This window comes from Sitodiplosis mosellana, unplaced genomic scaffold (genome assembly GCF_009176505.1).
Source record: "Sitodiplosis mosellana isolate CC-2019 unplaced genomic scaffold, AAFC_SMos_1.0 Smas_scaffold_5, whole genome shotgun sequence".
In the NCBI taxonomy this organism is placed as follows: Eukaryota; Metazoa; Arthropoda; class Insecta; order Diptera; family Cecidomyiidae; genus Sitodiplosis; species Sitodiplosis mosellana.
In genome coordinates this window covers 3,873,699-3,895,115 of record NW_022595248.1, presented here as the reverse complement: position 1 = coordinate 3,895,115, position 21,417 = coordinate 3,873,699, and the positions used below count along the sequence as shown (strand labels likewise).

Sequence of the window (21,417 nt, the reverse complement as noted above, 5' to 3'; positions counted from 1 at the left end):
TTTATCCTGGTGTTTGTCGAGATTGTTCGATATTCCTCGCACTCTCTCTCTCTCTCTCTCTCACTCGCTCTCTTCTCCACACGCTCTCTCGCTCGGTACGGTAAAAGCATTTGGATGTTGGTTGCATTTGATTCGCTGTCGTCAGCAATCATCAGTCATTCGGAATACGTTCACTGAATCCGAAGCTCAAACAAATTTGCTATTCTCTTAACTTATTCTCCACTGCGCTTGGATATACACATAGTTAGTTTCCTTTTTTATGTGTGGTGTGTATTATAACGAAATTAGAAAACGCAACCAGCAGCAATAAACATTTAAAAAAAAAAACATACAAATCCTCTTACACACACCAACCGCCCTCCCTCCCGGAAGGCATATATTTGTAAAGTTTTCTGCTGTGCGTTTCCGTTGTTTTAATTTTCCCATTTTAATTTCTCCTTTTTGGTTTTATTACTTTTAATTTGGAGTTTAACTTCTCGGGCTGTTTTATTTGGTGCCGTGTACTGTACGCACCAACATGCAGAAGAAGTGTGAAAAATATGTGATATTTTTGTTAAAATGTTATAGAACACGGAAAACATTCATTCGTAGTATTGATTGAATTACGGAACGCGTGAGTGAGTGAGTGAGTGTAGAGCACATTTTTTTTCTCTATGATGATAAATAGAACACGCCAGATGTATTTAAATGGGATATCAAGAAATTAGGGTGTAAAATATCAAATGAACAATACAAAAGCACCAATCACACACTACACGACCAGACATTTCGTTTTTGGTGTAATTTTTTTTCTTTCAATTTTGTGCGGAACAGATTGTGTACTCAACATACGAAACGTTGGGCGGTTTATTGTTTGGTTTCAATTTTTGTGATAGTAAAACAAGAAGAAAGGAAGACAGAGGAAAAAACCGTTCCGTTTTTCCTTGGAATTTCAATTTCATCGTCATAGCTGTATAGCCATAGAGAGTTCAGTTTTCTCTCTGGCGCTCACACACACACATCGCATCATATATACAAAGCCTGTTGATTGTTCAGCGTACAAACAGTGTGATGATAGTGATGATGCGGGCGACGTGAATCACTTCCACCAAAATGAATGGAAAGTGAAGGCAAAAAGAATAAGAGAAAAACTTGGGTGACAACAAAAGCCATAACAATCATATGAGTAAATGGTTGATTGAAACAAAAAAAAAACACGAACACACACACACAAAGAATATAGAATACGAAACATATGAGAGCGAGTTGTTGAGACAAAAGTCATTCATATACAAATATATATGATGAAATAGGAAAAATGGAAAGTTAAGTGATGAATATATTGAAAAGGAAAGCACACAAAGGCATGTTTTGAAACAATTTCATGCATAGAAATTAGGTCAGATATTAGTTAAACGTGTTTGCCTCCAGTGAGTGAGTGAGAAGAGCAGCAACAGCAGCAGTAGCGAATAGAAAAAAAAGTATACATAACAAGAAGCGTACACCATAACCATATTAGCGCCAGCATTAAAGGGAAAGACAGTTAGTGGCAAAGTATACGCAGTGAAGTGGTTAAATTTATCGGATGCAATTTAGATCTGGCGACACCACCACCGGAGAGGGAAAAAAAACGAGAAGAAAAAAAATTGCTCATTCGCTTCATAGACTCAGAACACACAGACGCATACACTTGCTCTCACTCGCTCATAAAATAATAAATTAGATTCAACGAAATGGAAGAATTGGCGTGCATTGCAGACGACGATGATTTTGCATCGTTGAAGCGTTTAGTTGACACCGATGACGGTTGGTCGCTCGAAGTATGCAAAGCAAACACATTGGTGTGGACACGTTCGGTGCCCGGTTGCAATTTTCAAATGGTTAAGATAAACTCCCGTTTCGAGGACATCGATCCAGAATGTGTGTTTGATGTGCTGCTCGACCCGGATTATCGCAAAGAATGGGATTCCCATATGCTTGAAAGTTTTGATATTGGCAATTTTAATGTGAATAACGACGTTGGCTACTATGCAAGTGAGTTGATTTTCTCTCTCTCTCTCTCTCTCTCTCTTTCTCTTCCTATGTGTCTCTTGTCAACTTTCGTTGCAAGAATATTAAAAAGTTAAGTCTGAAGTTTTCGCCCTCTCTCTCTCTCTGAGTGCATTTTGCTAACGAAAAACTTTCTGTTGTTATTGTACATTGTGTGTTTTTGATTGGAAACAGTGTCATGCCCGCCACCGCTAAAGCCAAGAGATTTTGTGCTACTACGGTCATGGCTAGATACGGGACCACGGGGTGAACAAATGCTCCTATCACGTTCCATCATTCACAAGGATTATCCACCAAAAAAAGGATACGTACGGTATGTGCATTTGCCATATTCCCTTTTTCATCCCTTTCAGTCCCACATTTTTCACACATTTTCATTTGAAATCTATAAATTTTATGGGCTTTTAGAGCTGTATCGCACATAACTGGATTTGTTATAAGGCAACAACCGCGTGGTGGCTGCCGCGTTGGTTATATAGCACATTGTGATCCACAAGGCACACTACCACCTTGGCTAGTGAATAAAGTAACACATTCGTTGGGCCCAAGAATGGTAAAAGACTTACGGAAAGCAGCATTGGGTTATAAACGATGGAAATCGGCACAAACGAGTGATCGCAAACCGTGGCGTTTTCCCGAGGAAATAATCACACCTCGCATTTCAGTATTGGATGTAAGTTAACTATTTTATGGCATATACAACTTTTTCACTTATTCCAAAACCACAATCGATTTCCTGCAACACTCTCTCACTCTCACTCTCACTCTCTATCTCTCTTTTCTTCTCCATTTTCTGTGTCCCAACTTCTCAAAACAGTGTCAAATTCCTGAATCATTTATAAATAGTAGGAAAAATAGTTGTGCCATCGAATCGTTGCCAAGTTCACAGTCGACGTCATCGTCGAAACCGGAAGAGCGACGCAAGAAGCGCGGTGGTAGCCTGCGAAAATTCCATCGCATGCTACCAAAACTACCGACCGATAAATAAACCTTCATCGCACATCACTTGTTCCATGATTCAAATCAGAATGGCTCTCCGGCCATTTGCATGATTGAATTCCGACGGTTTCAAGGCGATGACGGCGGCATGGATACAACAACAGTGGCTACAGCAACAACAATGAAACAAATCATCCATTCTTTTGCGTCGGATGCCTTCGAAGACGAATCAGAAATGGAAGGAGAAGAAGAAAAAAAAACTTTTTGTCGAAACTGGTAATTGAGTAAGAATCTTGTTCAAGCGACGTGAAAAATTGTGTGCTCATATTTTTGGCAATTGCAAAAATATTGGCAGATTACTTTTGCATACAGATTTACTTTTGTGATGAATTATGCATGAGCGTATAAGGTAAATAACAAGCGAATTCACAATACACATACAGCAAAAGCAGCAGCAGAAGCATCTTCGTTGCCGTGAGCATACCACAATAATAATAATCAGCGAAATACATTTCGGTCGAATATGAAATAATATAGATTCATTTTTTCATCTTCAATCTATCATCGAATGTATGGAAAAATAGGAGACAAAAAATGGAGCTGTTTCGATCAGTTGTACAATTCATTTGCATATTCAGCAATTGTAGAAGCAACCCATACATGGCTGCAGGCGAAACCAAGCAGCAATTTTGCCACATACAGAGAAACTGAGTTTTCTGCGGTTTTTCCCTTTTTGGGTTTTCTGGCCGAATTAATGAGACATTTTCTTGCAATCAGCAAGCGGTATGATGCTATTAAATCATCAAATCTTTTGAAAATTGAAACGCAAACGAATCGAGGGAAAAAAGGAGACGAACAAGAAGAAGAAGTGAATTTGTTGACATTTAAACGAAGGGTTATATATATGCAATGCAAACAGATAGTTATGTTGAAATTTTTGATGTTTTCTCTCAATCAATATCATTAAATAGTGTTTATTTAAGGCGAACGGTTAAGCAGTCAATTTTGGATTTGTGTGGGCAAACGAGAAAAAAGTGGAATTTTTGATGAAGAATTTGTTAGAAGTTTGCAGACAAGCGCTTCAATGTGATTTTTGAATTGTGGCATTTTTTCGGTTGTGCAGAGTTAAATAAAAATAATAACAGAGACGATCTCATTCTAATGTTTATTAACAGTTTATTAATTATTATTGTAGTAGTATAAGTAAATTAATATTATTTCTCTTTGACAACAACAACAAATATATGTATTAAACAAATTCAGGTTCTATCAACTGCTACCATTTTATCTGTATCTGTACTGAATCGAGATCACTGCAAAAAAAAGTGACTTTAATGACAAAAAAAAACAGGGTCTCTGTGAACAAAACCCATATATATTTGTCTCATGGAACATCATCGCTCACTCTTTCATACAGTATGAATCATACTCTTTCTTTTGAACTCACAAACACATTCCAATCTCAAAGCCAGAGAGTTATTCATTATACGCCTTTCCTTCTTCCTCCTCCCCCTTTTTCCAATTATTATCTGAATTTTCTACGGTATTTGTAAACTTCATGTAAATTTAGTAGTTTGAGATTAAACACACTAAAAAAAACTGATTAGAACAAAAATAAAATCATTAAAGATAAAAATTATAAATCTATTAAACATCAAAAGAACGAGAAAAAAAAACAACAAAGAAATTGGCTGTCATTAGAATCTATAAAAATATCAAACAAACATGAAAATCTAAAATGAAAAACACCATCCAACACAGAAAATTTTATCAAACAATAAGAATGCTGGATGAAAATGAGTGCGCATTTTGGCCTAGATGGTATATTATCTATATATATATTTATCAAAAGTGACATAGTTTAAATTCCATATTTATTAAATTGATTATATGAAAATTGCTTCCATATATTATTATTATTATTATCATTATTATCATTATTATTAAATATCAAAGTAACCATATTTTTAATTCGAGACCGGGAGAAGCGCAAGAAGTATTTTTAATGGAATTTTTAAGTTGTAAATCGCATTGAAAGGAGTCAGCGTGGGAGTAATTCATTATTCATCTCAATTCATCTCTTCACCTATATACACAGTACACATAAACAATATAAAATGTATTCAAGCTGAATCGTAATGAAAATGCTGTTGAACATGGCGGTGTACTCGCCACGGGAGATAGAACTTTGGGAATATCCTTTGTAAACAAACCGCTGGCTAGAGTCAATGCCAATGTTCAATTTAATCAAAAATAACCTAGACACATTTTTAGCCATTTTACTTCATGTTCATTTCTATTCGATGCATTGTTTTGTAAAACCGTGTTTCTTTGTTCTTCAGCTTCGAAAATTCAAAGTGAATGAAATCAAAGAAGAAACGGAGCATCATTGGTATTTGTGCTTCCAGAAACGAAAAAAAAAAACGAATATTTTTACCATCCATTGATGCCAATGCAGAAGAAAAATAACGATTTTACAATTGATTTTTCTGTTTTCAGCACTTTTTTTTCCAACTTTTCAAGGTTGGATATTTTCATATTGCGCTGTGCTCTCTCAGTCAGTGTTACTATAACATTCGTCTATATTATTAATGGTCATTAATTTAATGGAAATTTTATTTTTTGTTCAAATTCTCTTTCCATTTTAATTTTCATCTGCATCAATATTTCACGATACAACATTTTACGAGAGTTTTTGCGTTTTTAGTTGATGATTAGCCCCATTTCCCATGAGTCCCTTTCCTTTTACCCCGAGCTTCATTTTACTATCACAACGAATGACGAAAGCACAATAACGAAGCTCAATCGAATTTGTAAGAAAAATAATTAGAAACCAAAATGTAGTCTCAACATAGTTTTTAATTTTTTTTCGGGGGAGAAAATAAAGAAGACACAAAACTTTAAACAAATTTTGTTCTCTGAGACATTAACAACTGTATCATCAATAGCATTTAAGACTTTGAACACTTAAGATCATAAACTATAAAATGAACAGAGATAAAAAAAAAATAATAAAAACAATCAATTACTTTCAATAAACAAATAAAACTAAATTGAAGACCTTTTAGAAGATAAAAACTCAGTAAAAGAAGAAGATGACGATGAAGATAAATTACACAGGACAATGGGAATGATATCATATTCTATTTAAATCCAGGTCAAACTCACAGAGGAAACGAACAATATTGTACGATGATATACTGATGTCAAATCAGAGAGTTGTTAAAATAAAAATATGCGTGTTAAATATTGACATTTTGTTGAATTTGTGATCTTGTTATGAATTTTTCTGATTTTAGCAACGAAATCACTATAATTGTGTCGTGCGACTTGGATCGGATGAACATGGTAATATAATCATAAAATGTGTGTGTGAGACATGGGCACACATCTCACGTAAGGGCCAGATAAAATTTCATTTATTTTCGACAATCTATTTTTATCATTGAAGCTTTTGTGAGCAAATGATTGGGACTTGCTCAATTACGCGAGAATTTCAGCCCAGATATCATCACACTAGATTAAAATGCGATGATTCTGAATCATTAGTTGTAAGTTGCAACAAACGGTCAGAAACAAACTGACGACCGGCCAAAAAGTGGCAAACGATCAAAAAAAATAGCAAACACTCAAAAAGTGATGGACATGTGGGTCAATTTGATTAATTTTTACTAAAACACAATCCATGTTTTGACACGAAGTCAATTCAATTGCAGAAAAAACTGTTTGATTTCTGTTTCATCCAACTATGGAAGGCACAACGTTGTTGCAATTACTGTTGATGTTGCTATTAACTATTTAAAAAAAACATACGGTGAAGCACGCCGATTAATTGTGTATTCATTCCATTCAATAACAAAGTAATAATCACATCATACCAAAAATCGATTATCGTTGCCATAAAGCCTTTATGATAAAGGCGGGTGTTTTTTTCGTTGTTGCCGATGGATTTGATGAATATTGCTTTCGCTTATCGATAAATACTTTGAAGTTGTTTGTTTTGAAGCTTTTTATTAGCACAAGACCAATGGCCTGTTCGATGAAAGGAAAAATGTACACGGCTGTCTGTCTTCGCAATATGAACATAAATTATGTGGGATCAAATGGTAAACAATCCTCAGCAAACAGTTAACGGAATTAATGTAACTTAATAGCAGCGCCATTATAGGGCAATGAATTTCTTGTGCCTATTTATCATCATGCGGTCCCCTTCGAAAAAAGTGAAAGAGAAATTTTTTCGCAGTCTTCTTGCTATTTAATGAATGTCCGTGCTGTTTTGCGATAAGACGGGATTGCTTCCGCAGCTCGGGAAAAGCCTATGTTTACTGAAGGAAAAATTGGCTACACAAAAAAGTGTACGCTTTTTCAGTAAGAAAAAACATTTACAGACATAGCATACACTTTGTTCACCCAAACCATTTTGTCAACTCAGTATACGCTGAACTTTGATACACGTATCAAATTACAAATTTCAAATTGGTTTGAAAAAAAAATTCGCATGTAAATCCTTAAAGCACTGAATTGAAAATTGAAATTAACGTCATTCGACGGTAAACAAAGCGTGTTCAGGTTTTAATAGTAGATTTTGCGCCAAACCGAAATATGAACGGTATAATTGCGGTCATAACGTGCATAAATATCATAACAATTTATGGGTATTCACATTAATAAAGAAGGATTGGTAGAAAAATGTTTGTTTATAGAATAGAACTACAGTTTAGTTTTGACAGGTCGTTAGTACGTTGGTGTTGGAGAACCGCATACACCAACACCAACACCTTCGAGTGCTCAACACCGAATGTACGAATGCGGGTGAAAAAAATAGGGAAATTTATAATTCACTTCGACTTTGACTGCGTTGAGACGTGTGTCTGGCGATCCAAGAGTCGGTCGTCTAAATAGCTTATTCCGTCGAATCGTAAAAATAAAACGTATTTATCGCCAATAAAATTCGGTTCACCCATACGCGTTGTGCAGAATTTAGTGATAAAATTTCACATTTTCGGGTGTTAATTTTCCAAGTTGCGAACAATGACACAGTTTCCGTCAGTGTTGCTATCCAGTTGAAGTTTAGAGCATGCACAAGGCGCGCATGGTGTTACGAAATTTCTCTATTTTGCTGTCTCACCACCACCAACACTCACACCATCTCCGGGGCCCAACTATGGACACACTGGCGAAAGCATGCAGATTTTGCAGAAACGTCAATCAATGCAGTGTGTACGTAAACCGTGTGCAGTAATTGGCCAGGGTTTCTATGGTTACCATCAAAAAACAAATGTGCTACTGCTACTGCTGCTGCTGCAGCTGCAGCTGCACCGTGCTCGACCAGAAGTAGTTCAAGTTTAATTATCAAAAATCATGTGATTTTCTAATAAACAAGACGGAATAAATAAATAAATGAAGTGCTTTGTGATTCGTGCATTTCGTCTCGTCAATGATGGAATTGCGACAATTTAACAACGACACAGCGCGTTGTTTAGTTATGTATATTTTTGATCTGTCATTTAGATACAAACAATTTCTGTATTTATTTTATTTATGACAAGATTATTTCGAATTTGCAAAACAATGTGACTGCGTTGCTGATTACGCTTTGTCACATGGGAAATGCAGACAAAACGCGCGCGCGACAGAGAGTGTGTACAATCAAATCTCTCAAATAAATTTCTGATAAGATTCAATACCATTCGTTTTAATGTGCCGATTACAAGCACAAAAACAACTCAATATAGTAGTAGATAGGGTGGATCAAGGTAAAAATAGAAACCAAGCTATTTAAATGCCAGAGATTGAACGCAATTGTCGTATTGTGCTCTTCTACTTTCGACCCATTGTCAACTTGGTCGACATTCAGATCAAAATATTCGACACTTTAAATCCAAGCAATTGTGTGTGTTTTCCTTTGAAAAGCGAGCGTGTTTCATTGAAGCAGAATCATTGTGTCATTGGTCAGTGGAATTTTCGTGTTTGATTCGATAGTTAAGTTAATCTTGCCCCCAAATAAGCAAGTAAAATGGAAAAATACGACGAGGACGAAGCACACGAAGGAGAAGAAGAAGATGAAGTGCATGCGATAACATACAGTTGCATAATGGCACCAAATCGCTGCACGAAACGATTTCTGCACCTCAGTGACACATTCATTGCGCTGGTCATCGTAACACCGTTGGTTGTGGGCCACTGGTATGGCACGTGGGAGTTTATGAACAATCATGCTGAATATTTTCCACCCATACCCACCATTCTATTCGGCACTTGCTATCATCTGCTCATTGTTCTGTCACGCCATCATGTTCACGAAAAAGTCAAAACACCACATCTACGGGACAGAACGCTCATGCAGAAGGTTGGCCGATACATTTTCACCAAATTGTTCATTTACGTGTTCAGCATCGCCTGCATCATGGCGTTTCGAGCGATTTTTGTACTTTGTGAACCATACGGTAAGGACAGATTTTCAACCTAATTCGCTATTCATGGTCGCTATTCCACTATGTTGTATAACCTCCCAAGAATCTCAGTGTTTTAATTAATTAAACTCCGTGTGAATTCTTTTGAATTTGGGAAATTTTCGCCATTATTGAATTTTTAACTTGTTTTTAATCAAATTGATGAACCGTAACATAAACCATCGTGACCTTTTCATCGCCAAATACTTTTTTTTGAGTGGAGATGTCTTCATTCGTCTTTGTTGTTCTTTCACGAGAAGTTCTCGTTTACTTTTTTCTCTTTGCAAAGTTGTTCACTTATAATCATTTCCCATTCCAATAGTTTCCTTTTTCTTCTTCAATCTTTTCTTCCTCTAATGGTTTTTCTCACCTTCTAACAATTTTCTTTCATCTTCTTCAAAATATTGTTCTCTTTCACAGACAACGGTGTTAGTCGCGCCATACTGCTGATGATTTTGTCTGGTACGGCACTTGCGTGCCTAAAGTCCGTGCGAAATATCATTGCACCGCCGGTGGCAATTGCAACTGACTGTAAAAGCGTTTCGTTTGCCTTTCCAACACGTTTTAAATCACACGTAAGTATCTGCCAGTCTCTTTCTTTCTCGTTTTCCATTGTGTATAGTGTTTATGATCCGCGTAAATATCAAGTCGTAGAAAAGACTCGAAACCGAATGAAGACATTGTGTTTTTTTTTTCACTTGGGGCAACGACATGACAAGTGCCGTGTAATTGGAACGAGTTATTGTTGTGTCGCGGAACATCGTTTCGAAATAAATCACACTATGTGACACACTTAGAATGAAGTGACATGTTCGATATGGCTAGACGAAAAAAATGCAACGAACAAGCGCACGCGAACAGCGATAAAGAAAAAGGACGAACACAATGGATGGTGTGTATGTGCGCAACTGGATTGTTTATGCAATCGTTTGAAGATCATAAGTAACATGAGACAATCGGTTGTTATGTCGTGTCATCACTTTATCGCATGATCGAAATGGCTGTAATCATTGCAATCATCAGCACAACCAGCCATTATGTACCGACGACACAAGAATCATATCATTATGATTATATTTATTTACGGCTGGGCTTATGTGGACGGGGTTTATTATCAGTGACGCTGACGAGTGAATGTGTACGGCAAAGTTTGCATTGTGTACCTTTTTCCTTGGATTTGAATAGATCGCAACGGTGGTCAAGTGAGATAGAAAGAGCAATAGAGCGAGCGTGGAGAGACAGAGAAAGAATAAAAAAGAGCGAAGGAGAAAGACAGAGTAAGTAAGTGAGTGAGTATTTGATAGTGTGTGCGTATGAATTTTGATCACTTTAGGCTCAATCAAAGAAACGAATTCAAACTGGACACCGTGGATTTGGTCTTGGCCATTGTGCACCGACACACAGATAATCATATGGATTTTCATGTTTGATAATCGCGATTCGTATCGCACTTAACGAGAGTGCCCAGTGAGTAGTCGAACAGCAACGGAGCACATCATCAGTAGCTCACTGCTCTGCTCGGTAGATCGCCAAGATAATCAAATCGCTCCAAAATCGTGTCACTTATTTTTGTGAAGACACACCAACGAAATACAAAAATAAAGTCAATTTCGCGAATTGTGCAATTCAATTGAAGTAAAACAGTCAAATTGGTGTGATTGATTTGAAGCGTTGGATTTTGTTGGTTGTTTTTTTTTTCTTCTTTCGGGTGTTAAAATTCAAAAGGTGAACAAAAAAATGTGAAAAAAAAACGTTTGATACAACGAGATTTTGTGTGAATTGCTTCGACTTTTCGAGCACTGAAAGTGCTGAATTCAAATAGGAATATCAAATAGTTTTTATTTTTCGAGTGATTGTGCCTTTGGTGATAATAAATTCAGGCTTTCGCTGGCAAACAATGTCGTTCTGAATCAGAATTGTTAAAACGATTGTCGATCGTGGGTGTTGCTTACGCGACATTTATTCAAAGTTCAGATTGCATTTTTTTTTTATCATCCTCTCACACATCAGTCGTAAGAGTGAATCTACGAACTGTGACCAGAACTCAACCAAATAAAAAAAAAAGAATTACGCTCTACTTTAGGTTCAGTATAAAATTGCGTACGACAAAGAAATAAAAAAAAAATAGTACGGTGCGCAACGCGCTTGTGTATAGCGGAAAATGAAATTTTGCTAGCTTTTTGTATTTTATTCGAGAGCCTATTGAGATCACGGAATGAATGACAGCGAAAACTATATCTGTAGAAAAAAAATTGTGTTTTTTGTTTGTTTGTTCAAGAGTAGAGTGTTGTTAGCCCCGTTGTCGAGTGGCTTCTAGTAGTAAGCGTCTCCATCGTCGTCGTCGTCGTCACAACATCTACAAAGAATAAAGCGTACGCGCGAGATCGCTTGTCGTCCACAATAAATTTGTCAACTAGTTATCCCAATTAATATCAGTTTGCGTTGCACAACGGCGCAGATCCAGTGCCGTTTTTCTATCGCTTTGTTTCTTTCTTTGTTCAATTTAAAAATCTTTCGCTGTGCGGAGAGAGGAACAGCGTTCAAATAGTCGAAAAAAAAATAAATATATTCTGTGATCTCGTGCGCGTGTTTCAAATCGCTACCGAACAATGTGGGGTTGTTAGCTCACGTTCGCTTAGGAACGAAAGACAGAAATAATTCCAATCTCATTTTAGTTGATAACTAAATCAGATTTCGAGAATGGAAGCTTCCATAGGAATACCGATTTTTATCACAGTCCTTGACTCTCGTCTGCCGATTTTGACGGCTGTGTACTATAACCACTTCGATTATCGCATAAAAAGTTCACTATCAATACTGAAAGTTTGTGATAAGCCAAATCGCGCTACTTTATTGATTACACCGAAGACGCGACGATACAAATAAAAACTAATTAAATGCGTTCGCCTTCGTTTCCCATCCAGAATGTTCCTTATCGATTGCACGCGATATCAGATTATAATAGTTTATCAAGACCAATTTCAAGTATTTTCCAGACTTTTTTTTCTGGCTTTTTGCTTAGTTAGATCGATTTTTACAGCGAACGAATTTCATCGCGAAAACAATTACAACGCATTATACCTTGTTCCTGGAATAACAACACTGAACGCTATTTTATTTTTGTTTGAAATGTTCAGAGCATCCATTTTCATTTATGTTTCTTTAAACTGAAGCTACCAGAAGTAGCTCGACTTTCATCGACATACAAGAAATTGAACTGTAAATCGAACATTCAAAAATGACGCACAACAAAATCTTCGTCTTTTTCCGTTCAAACATCAAAATGCATTGCTTTGCATCACGAGTCGTGTGATGCCGAATGAGTACTATCGGTAATGGGTCAGAAGTGGTTGCGTTGTAAATGTGAAATGTGAAAGTGTAGACATACAACCGAAACGGTTTGCGATTATCTCGCAAAAATATCAATTTCAGAAGGAGAGAGAGAGAGGCGTTTGCATGTGGACAGTGAATGCATGTTGCTTGTGTTTTGGCCTGTTATCTGTCTTCTGTTTGTTAAACAAAAATTATTGTCATTGATTTATATGTCCATTTGATTTGTTGAACAAGTTCAATATATTTCTGTAATATATTTTTCTTTTATTTCGTTGATGACGTGCAGTAGAGTGTTGACCAGTGTGTGAGACCAGAAAAGTTAATTGCCTTTTATCTTATCTAAATTAGTGTGTTTTCGACCACTTTGCGAAAAAAGGCAGATATCCTCTGAAGGGCCCCCACATTCCGTTGGAAGCTGTCGAACGAATTACTACGCAGCTCTCTAAAATTGTCAAACTGCCAACAAATGTTGTTTTCATCAGGAAATATGGATTCAATAGTCGATTCAAATACGATCCACTGACACTAAGAGAATCAACCGATGTGTCGCAGTGCTTTGGAAAATTGTTAGTTGTGAATCAGTGAATTGAATACACATATGAAATTAAACGAGCCAATTTGTCAAACATATACTCCAAATTGTAGAAAAATCGATCCGAATAAGCTGCCAAAAGTGGTGCTGTGCATTCCAAAAACCAATCACAATATAAATCAAAAGAAACGAAAAGTGAAGAAGAAAGAAAACGTGGTAAAAAAAAAATGCGTGGAAGTACAGCCGGTTTGGCAGAAGGAGCGATTGAAACACGGAACACAGTGCACGATGCCTTTCTCGTGCTACTTGATGTTCTGTTTTCGTCTGTGATTGCAGCACCTGTTGTGATTGCACATTGGCGTGGCGCATGGAATTTGATGCAGTTTATTTTTCAAGATGATCCATTGGCGAGCGCGATTGTAACTACTTTCATTGGAATCATTGGACACTTCATCTTTTTCTACTGCTCAGAATGGCTCAATCGAACATTTCATCCGGACAAGCATCGTTTAACATTCATGATTGTTTCTCGAATTTATACGGCCGTTTATGGATTCATTTGTATCAGTGCATGGCGTGGCCCGTGGTTATTATTGGATATGTATTGCGCACCGTCACAAATTCCATCATTGATTGCCGTTACCGTTATTAGTACTGTTCTTTTAGTGTTTTGTAAGGGATTACGCAACGTTTCGTCGACGCCATTCGGCGTTTCAACCGATCATTCCAAAGATTACTTTGTCACGCCGACAATGTTCAAGAGCTCCGTAAGTTCATGTTCATGTTGCTAAACGAGTGAGAAAAAAAACACGATAATTTAAAAATTCGCGCTATTTTCGTTCAAGTACTTTGAAGTTTCGAAGAAAAAAAAATTTCGGCCGTTTTGGAATGAACAGTTTGAAAATTGTTTTTTTTTTTTAATTTTTCAATAATCATCATTTCGAAAATGAACGATTAGTGTGAATAAATTATATGGAAATTTCTTTGCAGGCATCAAACGAGCCAGGATTTTATTTCATTGATTGTGCATTTTCGGTGATAGTCATCGGTACATTGGTGGTATTGGTGTGGAGAAGTTTGTGGGTTCTCTTTGATTTGCTCATTTTCCCAGGCGAGCCAATTTTATCGGCTTATTATTCAGTGGTGAGTGCCAAATTCATTGAATTTTTTGTTGTTGTGAATAAACCTCTTCATAGTGGCTAATATCTTAATCCCGACCAAACTATAATATTTAGCGCGTTTGTATATTAGGAATTATGACACTGACACAATTCGGCGAACTGTTCAATTGATTCCGTTACAATGGTCGAAATTATTCAATGAAATTATTGAGTTGATATAGAACATGTATTTTCCATTCATTCAAATCTTATCGCTTTCAACCAACAAAACCATTTTTGTGAGTGTGAACTTTTTCGTCAAGTGTTTGCGACGTCTTTGTTCACCAATTTGCCTTTTTTTAAGCTTGAAATACACAAACAACACACGCTATTTTTCATCAATCAACATTCAACACACACACACAATTTCTGTCGCCTCGACCGAGTGTCTCTTGAAAAAAAAACTTTCCATTTCAAAGTGCAACCCAATTCATTCGCATTTCATTTTCGTTCAACAGGCTATCGGCTATGGCATCGTAGCAATCACATTCGCTCTACAGCCACTGATGAAATGGTCGTGCGATCGTTTGACTGGATTTTGGCGAGTTGCCGTTTGCGATGCATTCTTATTTTTCAGCTTTGTCGGTACGGTGAATGTGTGGCGAGGCATATGGGAATTATTAGATCTACTCTTTTTGCCAGGTAAATATTTTGGATCAATTATTTTTCTTTAAGATTAGGGAAAGACAGTGATTTTTTTGATAAATTCTCTTGGAATATTTTTGAGATTGTAGTTTTTTTTTATTTGTCGTTCATTTTAGAGATTTTCTGCTTTCAATTCCAACCGAGTTGTCGTTAATAAATAATTATTTTCCATCTTTTCCACTTCCAGATGATCCTTTGCTCTCCAACATCTTAACCCATAGCGTCTCATTTGTTCTGTTGGCAATGTTAAATTGTTCAAATTCAGTGCTTGTGCGTGGTGTATTCATCGATGCTGAAGAGCCAGCCGGTCAGTGTGTAATATTTCCTGTGCATTATATTCGGTTGTTTGTACAAAAAGAGCGCACAAAAAAACAACGCCGAATGATTGACATGCTCGAAAAAGGTGAACTACAAACGGAACTGTTGGAAAAATCCGAAAAGAATACGATACAAATTGTGAAAGGCCTATCAAAATCGAATGAAATGACAAATATGGCCGCAAATTTGCCGAAAAATGTGCCGAATATCGAGAATGGCTCGGAAAAACCGTGTCAACTGTACGAAAATGGTTTGGACAAGGAGAATCATCTATATGAAAATGGTGTTGAAAATGGTGAACATAAAATTGGCCAATAGTTTTCGATTTTTCCGATCACATTCAATGATAATGTGATAACAGTGTGTCTTTCCTAGGCAATTGAATAGTAGAATATTATAGATTGCCGGCTGCTAATTCCATGTGATGTTTCCAATTTAAAGAGAAAAAAAAACGTTGTGATATCTGATTGTTTGATTGATCGCTCTACGATAAGTTTTAAAAAAATGAAGACTAAAAAAAAGTTTACGAAAAAAAATAATCAAATAAATCATCAAATTTTAGTACTTAACAAGCAATTGGATTACATTGTTGCTATCGAAACGACAATGATTTACGCGGAGAAGTCGACACTTCTCGAATATTTCGAGAATAAAAGACGAAGATGAAGGTTGTTTAAATGCATTACAACGAAAAACATATTGTAGGCTTGTTTATAATAAAAAAAAAATTAGCTAGTCAGTGAGTCTTTTTTCAAATTAAAATCCTTTCTGCTCAAGCTGAATGATGAAAAAAAAACTAGCATCCAACACATTCTATATTGTAAATATAAGACCAACACAATTAATGAACACTGAATTTTTTCACAGCTACTATATATATTTATGGTTTAGTTTTAAGATTTCCTATGGTTGGATGAAAGTGGCAACATTCATTCACATTGTGAATTTTACAATCTATAGAAAGTGCTAGCAAAAAACGCTAAATTCCTTCAAAACTATGCATTTATTAATGAATCAAAATCTTTTACAATTTAAAAGAAAACAATAGCTCTATATTTCATGTAGTGCTAAATAAAACTACTTTGTATCATAATCTGCAGAATAAAAAAAAAATTCTTTCCAATATGTAAATATTTCTTCTAATCATGCATTTTGCGCTGAAGAACACTTATTATAATTCAATGCGAACCGAAGTGCCATTCTGTTGTTTCGATCACGAAATGAAACATATATTGTCCAAAGCCAATAAATGATAAGGTCAAAATGTCATTGATTGCTAATTAAGCCAACGAAGTTTAACTATTTAAGCCTAAGCAATTCTAAATGCTAAACGAAACGAACAAAAAAAAATTGTAAATGAACGCATATCAAACTATAAGCATGTTGTGAATAAAAAAAAGCATTATTTTTCTTACATCTAAATCTTATTTCATTCAAAATCAAAACGGTTTTTCTTTACTTTCAAAATTGTTTGTTTTGATGGATTTCTGCTGCACGCTAACACATTTCCTCATATGCATGGAAGGCCTGGAAAGTGCCAAACACTCTTTATCATTACATAATTTTCCAATCATTGATTTGCTTGAGTCTTTGTTTGAAATTCACACAAAAATAAACGTTCAAATGTTTGGAATGACAACAATGTTTCTAATCGAAACACAAGAACTCTCTTTATCGGACTACAGAGATATACCAGACCAATGGCTTATCTACTCCAACGCGTGAACGAATCTCGAAACTCTCGAAATTGCAACACCACCATAGCCATACTAGAATAAATCACAATTCACGACTTGTTATACTTCCATGTATTTTATCATGGTTATCTATACGATTTTAATGCTTCCGGATGTTAACTGACACCCCCACACACATATATACGTATCAGTTGTGTGAATCGGCTGAACAAAACTTTTTGCCATTAATGGCGACTGCCTTAACAATGGAGCAATCCTGTCACATATCAGGTCATACTGTGTGTACAGCGAGAGATGCTTTTGCATTCAAGGGAAATTGAAGAGAAACCGAACGAAATTTCAATGCCATCTCTTGAACAGACGGAATATGTGCAGCAATGCACTATTACTTCATTTCTTATTGTGGTAGGTGGAAATTGGAAGGTTTTGTTTGTGCGTCGTTTTTGAACATCTACGAATTGGATGGAAATCAAAGATTTTCTATGGAAATGATGGAAAAATCGGTAAATTTGTATAACGAAAATCAACGGTATTCTACAAATAAACAAACGGTAGCCATACGTAGTCGATCCATAAACAAGTGTTATCATAATTCGGATGCGTTATCGTATCATATGTAAATTCGTATGTGGACAAGCGTAAAAAATAATTTCTGACATATCTAATCTAAATTTGTGTAATTATGGCAATTGTGAAAACAGAAAAAAATATTTAAAAATATTGTGCCATTCAAAATTTGCGCAAAAGCCTGAAACTAATGGACCGAATTCCTTTATTTCAGTTTACCTCGTAATCAAGGTTGAGCAAAAGAATGATCCGTGAAATTTAGCGTATAAAATAGCTGCAAAAGCTTTAAAAACTGTGAAAAAGTGTTTGAAACAGCGAAAAAACCTCGTTCATCATAGAAAGTGAATAGTGAATAGCATCAAAAGACGATGCGTGGAAGTACGGCTGGTTTAGCGGAGGGCACCATTATAACACCGGATACGGTGCATGCCGCATTTTTAGTGTTTCTCGATGTAATGTTTTCGTCATTGTTAGCCGCACCTGCTGTTATCGCATATTGGCGTGGCACTTGGAATTTAATCACAATTTTTCTATTCCCCGATGATGAGCTGCTCAGTGCGATTAGTTCATGTTTTATCGGTACCGTGGGCCATTTCATATTTTACTATTACCAACGAAGGTTTAGCAAAAGCTTTCATCCCGACAAGCATCGCATCACATTCATGATAATCTCACGAATCTATACGGCCATCTATGGTGTTGTTTGTGTGAATAGCTGGCGTGGTGGATGGAACCTAATGGACTTGTACATTCCGAAAAAGGTGCATGCATATTTTGCAATCTTAATGATTAGCTGCATTCTGTTGGCATTTTGTAAAGGGTTGCGCAACATTTCCGCTTCACCGCTTGCCATTTCAACGGACCATTCCAAAGACTATTTCACTGTGCCAACAATGTTCAAAGCATCGGTAAGAATAAAAAAAAATGTTAAATGGCATGAAGCTTATGACGAAGCTCGTTTTCATCGATTTTTTTTTTTAGATGAAAAGAGGAAAACGTAATTTTGACTTTAGATTTTAAGTAGAAGAAATCTATCTTTATTTTCTCTTACTTCCAGCCGATTAGCGATCCCGGTTTCTATTTCATGGATTGTACATTTTCAGTGTTGGTAATCGGTACGTTAGTTCTTTTCGTGTGGCGAAGTATGTTTGCATTGTGTGATTTACTCATTTATCCGACTAACGAAAGCCAATCCGCTTTTTATTCGCTGGTGAGTTCGCTCATTAAAAATGGCTCTATTTTTTGTTCCCATTAAATTTTTGAATGTTTTCTCCCGCGCTCGCGTTCAACAATAAGTTTCATCCAGTTTCCGCAAGTGCAATTTTTATCGGTCGAAGTTCTTTGCACTCACAAAATTCACATTCAATTTAAATTAAGTGATTAAATTTAATGCCACTGTTTGTGTGTAGATTGATGTGTACTGTGCTAGCATCTTAAGCATTCCATTCCAACTAGATGTGTTGTGTCGATTCAATATAATCTATGAAATATTCGGGCGGCTTATGTTTGGCATGTATGGTATTATGACACTGACACGATTTACATGCCTGATTAAGTTACAGTAAAGTATCGTTTAATCGAAAATTATCCAATTACAAGCGCAACGCACACAGACACACTGCCACAAACACAACGCATAATTTGGTCATTATTTTTGATACGATCATGATTGTGGTAGATGAAACTTCACCGATAGATTTGCTGAGTATTTGTGGTGTCATTGTTAACAAATTAAGCATTCCAAATAAATCGCATGCTATTCTTTATCAATCAACGCACACAATTCTCTGTGTCTCTCAACTTACTCAACCGAAAACGGCTTGATGTCATTGTTTGCGTCTTAAAACATAGATTTATCTTTAACAATTGATGTTTGTATCTGGTTTTTGTGGAATACACACACGTACAGGCGCTGGGTTATGGAATCATAGCAGTGACATTTGGTCTGCAGCCTCTGTTGAAGTGGGCATGCGATCGTTTGACGGGTTTTTGGCGATTAGCTGTTGCCGATGTGTTCTTGTTTCTCGGCTTTGTTGGCACGGCGAATGTGTGGCGAGGCTTATGGGCCATACTTGATATCTACTTTATACCAGGTAAACGAACCGCATCAATTTTACGATATTAATGACAATTTCGACCATGGTCAAATGATTTCGCTTCAATTTTTTCTTTTCTTTTGTGTTTATGTCAACAGATGAACAGCTCATCAGTAACTTAATAACGCATGGTGTCTCGATAGTCTTTCTGGCCATGTTGAATTGCTCAAATTCAGTGCTGGTGCGAGGCATTTATATAGACGCCGAAGAGCCGGGCGGTCAATGTGTCATTTTTCCCGTCTATTACATTCGATTTTATTTCCAAAAAGAACGAACCAAAAAACAACGACGATTGCTCGATGCGGAAAAAGGTCAACAGCAACAACAAACGGAACTACTGCTGGAAACCGTCGACAAAAGTCAACCACATATCGCGAAAAATGCAAACGGTGAACACAAACTCGTCACATAGACATCGACGACAACAACGACAATGGATTAATTCTTCCTGTCACATCGCTAATTGGCAATTTGAAATTTACAAAAACAAAAACGAGAGAGAGAGAAAAAAAAAATTGAAATTGTCGTGTACTAATTTCCTGTGACCTTACCAACGTTGTGATACTTGGCTTTTTGATTGATTGCTTTGTATTTGTTTCGAATTGACCGCCCGAGAAATTATTCTTTCTTTCTTCTTCTTCTTCTTCTTTTGTTCGCTTTTTTCCTCGTCAAATGAGACGACAAGCAAAATCAAACACAAATCACATTCTCGAATTTGGTTTTAGTACTTAACGGTAATTGGGTTGATTTAGGGGAAACAAATTTAATACACAAACACATTGCAAACGCACGCAGAAAATACGGCGAATCATTTTAATATCAAAATTGCGAGAAAATTTGAAGCAAATTCAAAGCGGACATCCATTTTGGTTTTCCTTCTCGAATATTTCGAGATGCAGGGAAAATCGATTACTAATTAACTAGTCGATCCATAGAGAATCAAATTGCATTCAAAATTTGAATATGAACATAATGAATTTTGATGTGGAAAAACTCCAATGACTCTAAAATTACGAACGAAAAGCTTTCTGAGCCAAATAATCATAAATTAATTGAATCGAAGCATCCAATTTGTGTCCTTTTATCAAAATTTAATTTCATTCCGCGGAGTTTAATTCACTTTTGACCTACTGCAGCTCAACGAAAAAATCACTTCCAATCAAATGACAATTTATTCCTTAATCATAGCATATTTATTTATATAGATGGAATCATCTGTCAATTTTACAGGGCCAACTTTTTTCAATGTATATAATTTTACTAATCATTTATATTGTATTCTGGATAAAATTCGTCATTTAGCTAATATATTTCGATGCCAAAATTGAAGCATGTTCAAAACCTAATTCAAGATTATTTTATTTAAGTTTCTTAAGATTGAAAAAAAAAATCCCAGAGATAACTTCATCAAAATTGTTGACTAAATATTTAAGAACTCAAATGATAGTATACGATATGTTAAATGAAATAAACAAAAACACAGTTACATTTTTGAATCTCAATTCCAACGAATGTGTTCTACTTAATTCGCGCATCTTCTGGATTGAATCAATTGGTCGTGTTTCAGAGAAAACAGATTGAAATGGCCATGTAGTTTTAATTCAATGAGAATGTTAATTTCCAGAATGAGCATCCCAAAAGACCTCTTGC

The 21,417-nt window shown here is 36.1% G+C and overlaps 4 protein-coding genes across 6 annotated transcripts in view; 3 read left to right on the top strand and 1 right to left on the bottom strand.

Annotated features, from left to right (window-relative positions):
• LOC129567030 (phosphopentomutase) overlaps nucleotides 1-21,417 on the bottom strand; it is a 30,806-nt gene that overhangs the window by 5,433 nt on the left and 3,956 nt on the right. The window lies entirely within an intron of this gene.
• On the top strand, nucleotides 17-7,526 carry LOC129567035 (START domain-containing protein 10-like). The gene is made up of 4 exons (XM_055443515.1): nucleotides 17-2,013; nucleotides 2,203-2,341; nucleotides 2,437-2,701; nucleotides 2,846-7,526. Exons 1-4 carry the CDS (start codon nucleotides 1,713-1,715, stop codon nucleotides 3,014-3,016), a joined length of 876 nt encoding a protein of 291 aa, XP_055299490.1. The 5' UTR covers nucleotides 17-1,712; the 3' UTR covers nucleotides 3,017-7,526.
• Nucleotides 8,319-16,821, top strand: LOC129567033 (uncharacterized). The gene is made up of 5 exons (XM_055443513.1): nucleotides 8,319-9,413; nucleotides 9,840-9,994; nucleotides 14,275-14,427; nucleotides 14,903-15,086; nucleotides 15,277-16,821. The coding sequence occupies exons 1-5, from the start codon at nucleotides 8,984-8,986 to the stop codon at nucleotides 15,723-15,725; spliced, it is 1,371 nt and encodes a 456-aa protein (XP_055299488.1). The 5' UTR covers nucleotides 8,319-8,983; the 3' UTR covers nucleotides 15,726-16,821.
• Nucleotides 10,716-21,269, top strand: LOC129567034 (uncharacterized). Its single transcript, XM_055443514.1, has 5 exons — nucleotides 10,716-11,144; nucleotides 17,886-18,579; nucleotides 18,729-18,881; nucleotides 19,581-19,764; nucleotides 19,866-21,269. Exons 2-5 carry the CDS (start codon nucleotides 18,040-18,042, stop codon nucleotides 20,177-20,179), a joined length of 1,191 nt encoding a protein of 396 aa, XP_055299489.1. The 5' UTR covers nucleotides 10,716-11,144; nucleotides 17,886-18,039; the 3' UTR covers nucleotides 20,180-21,269.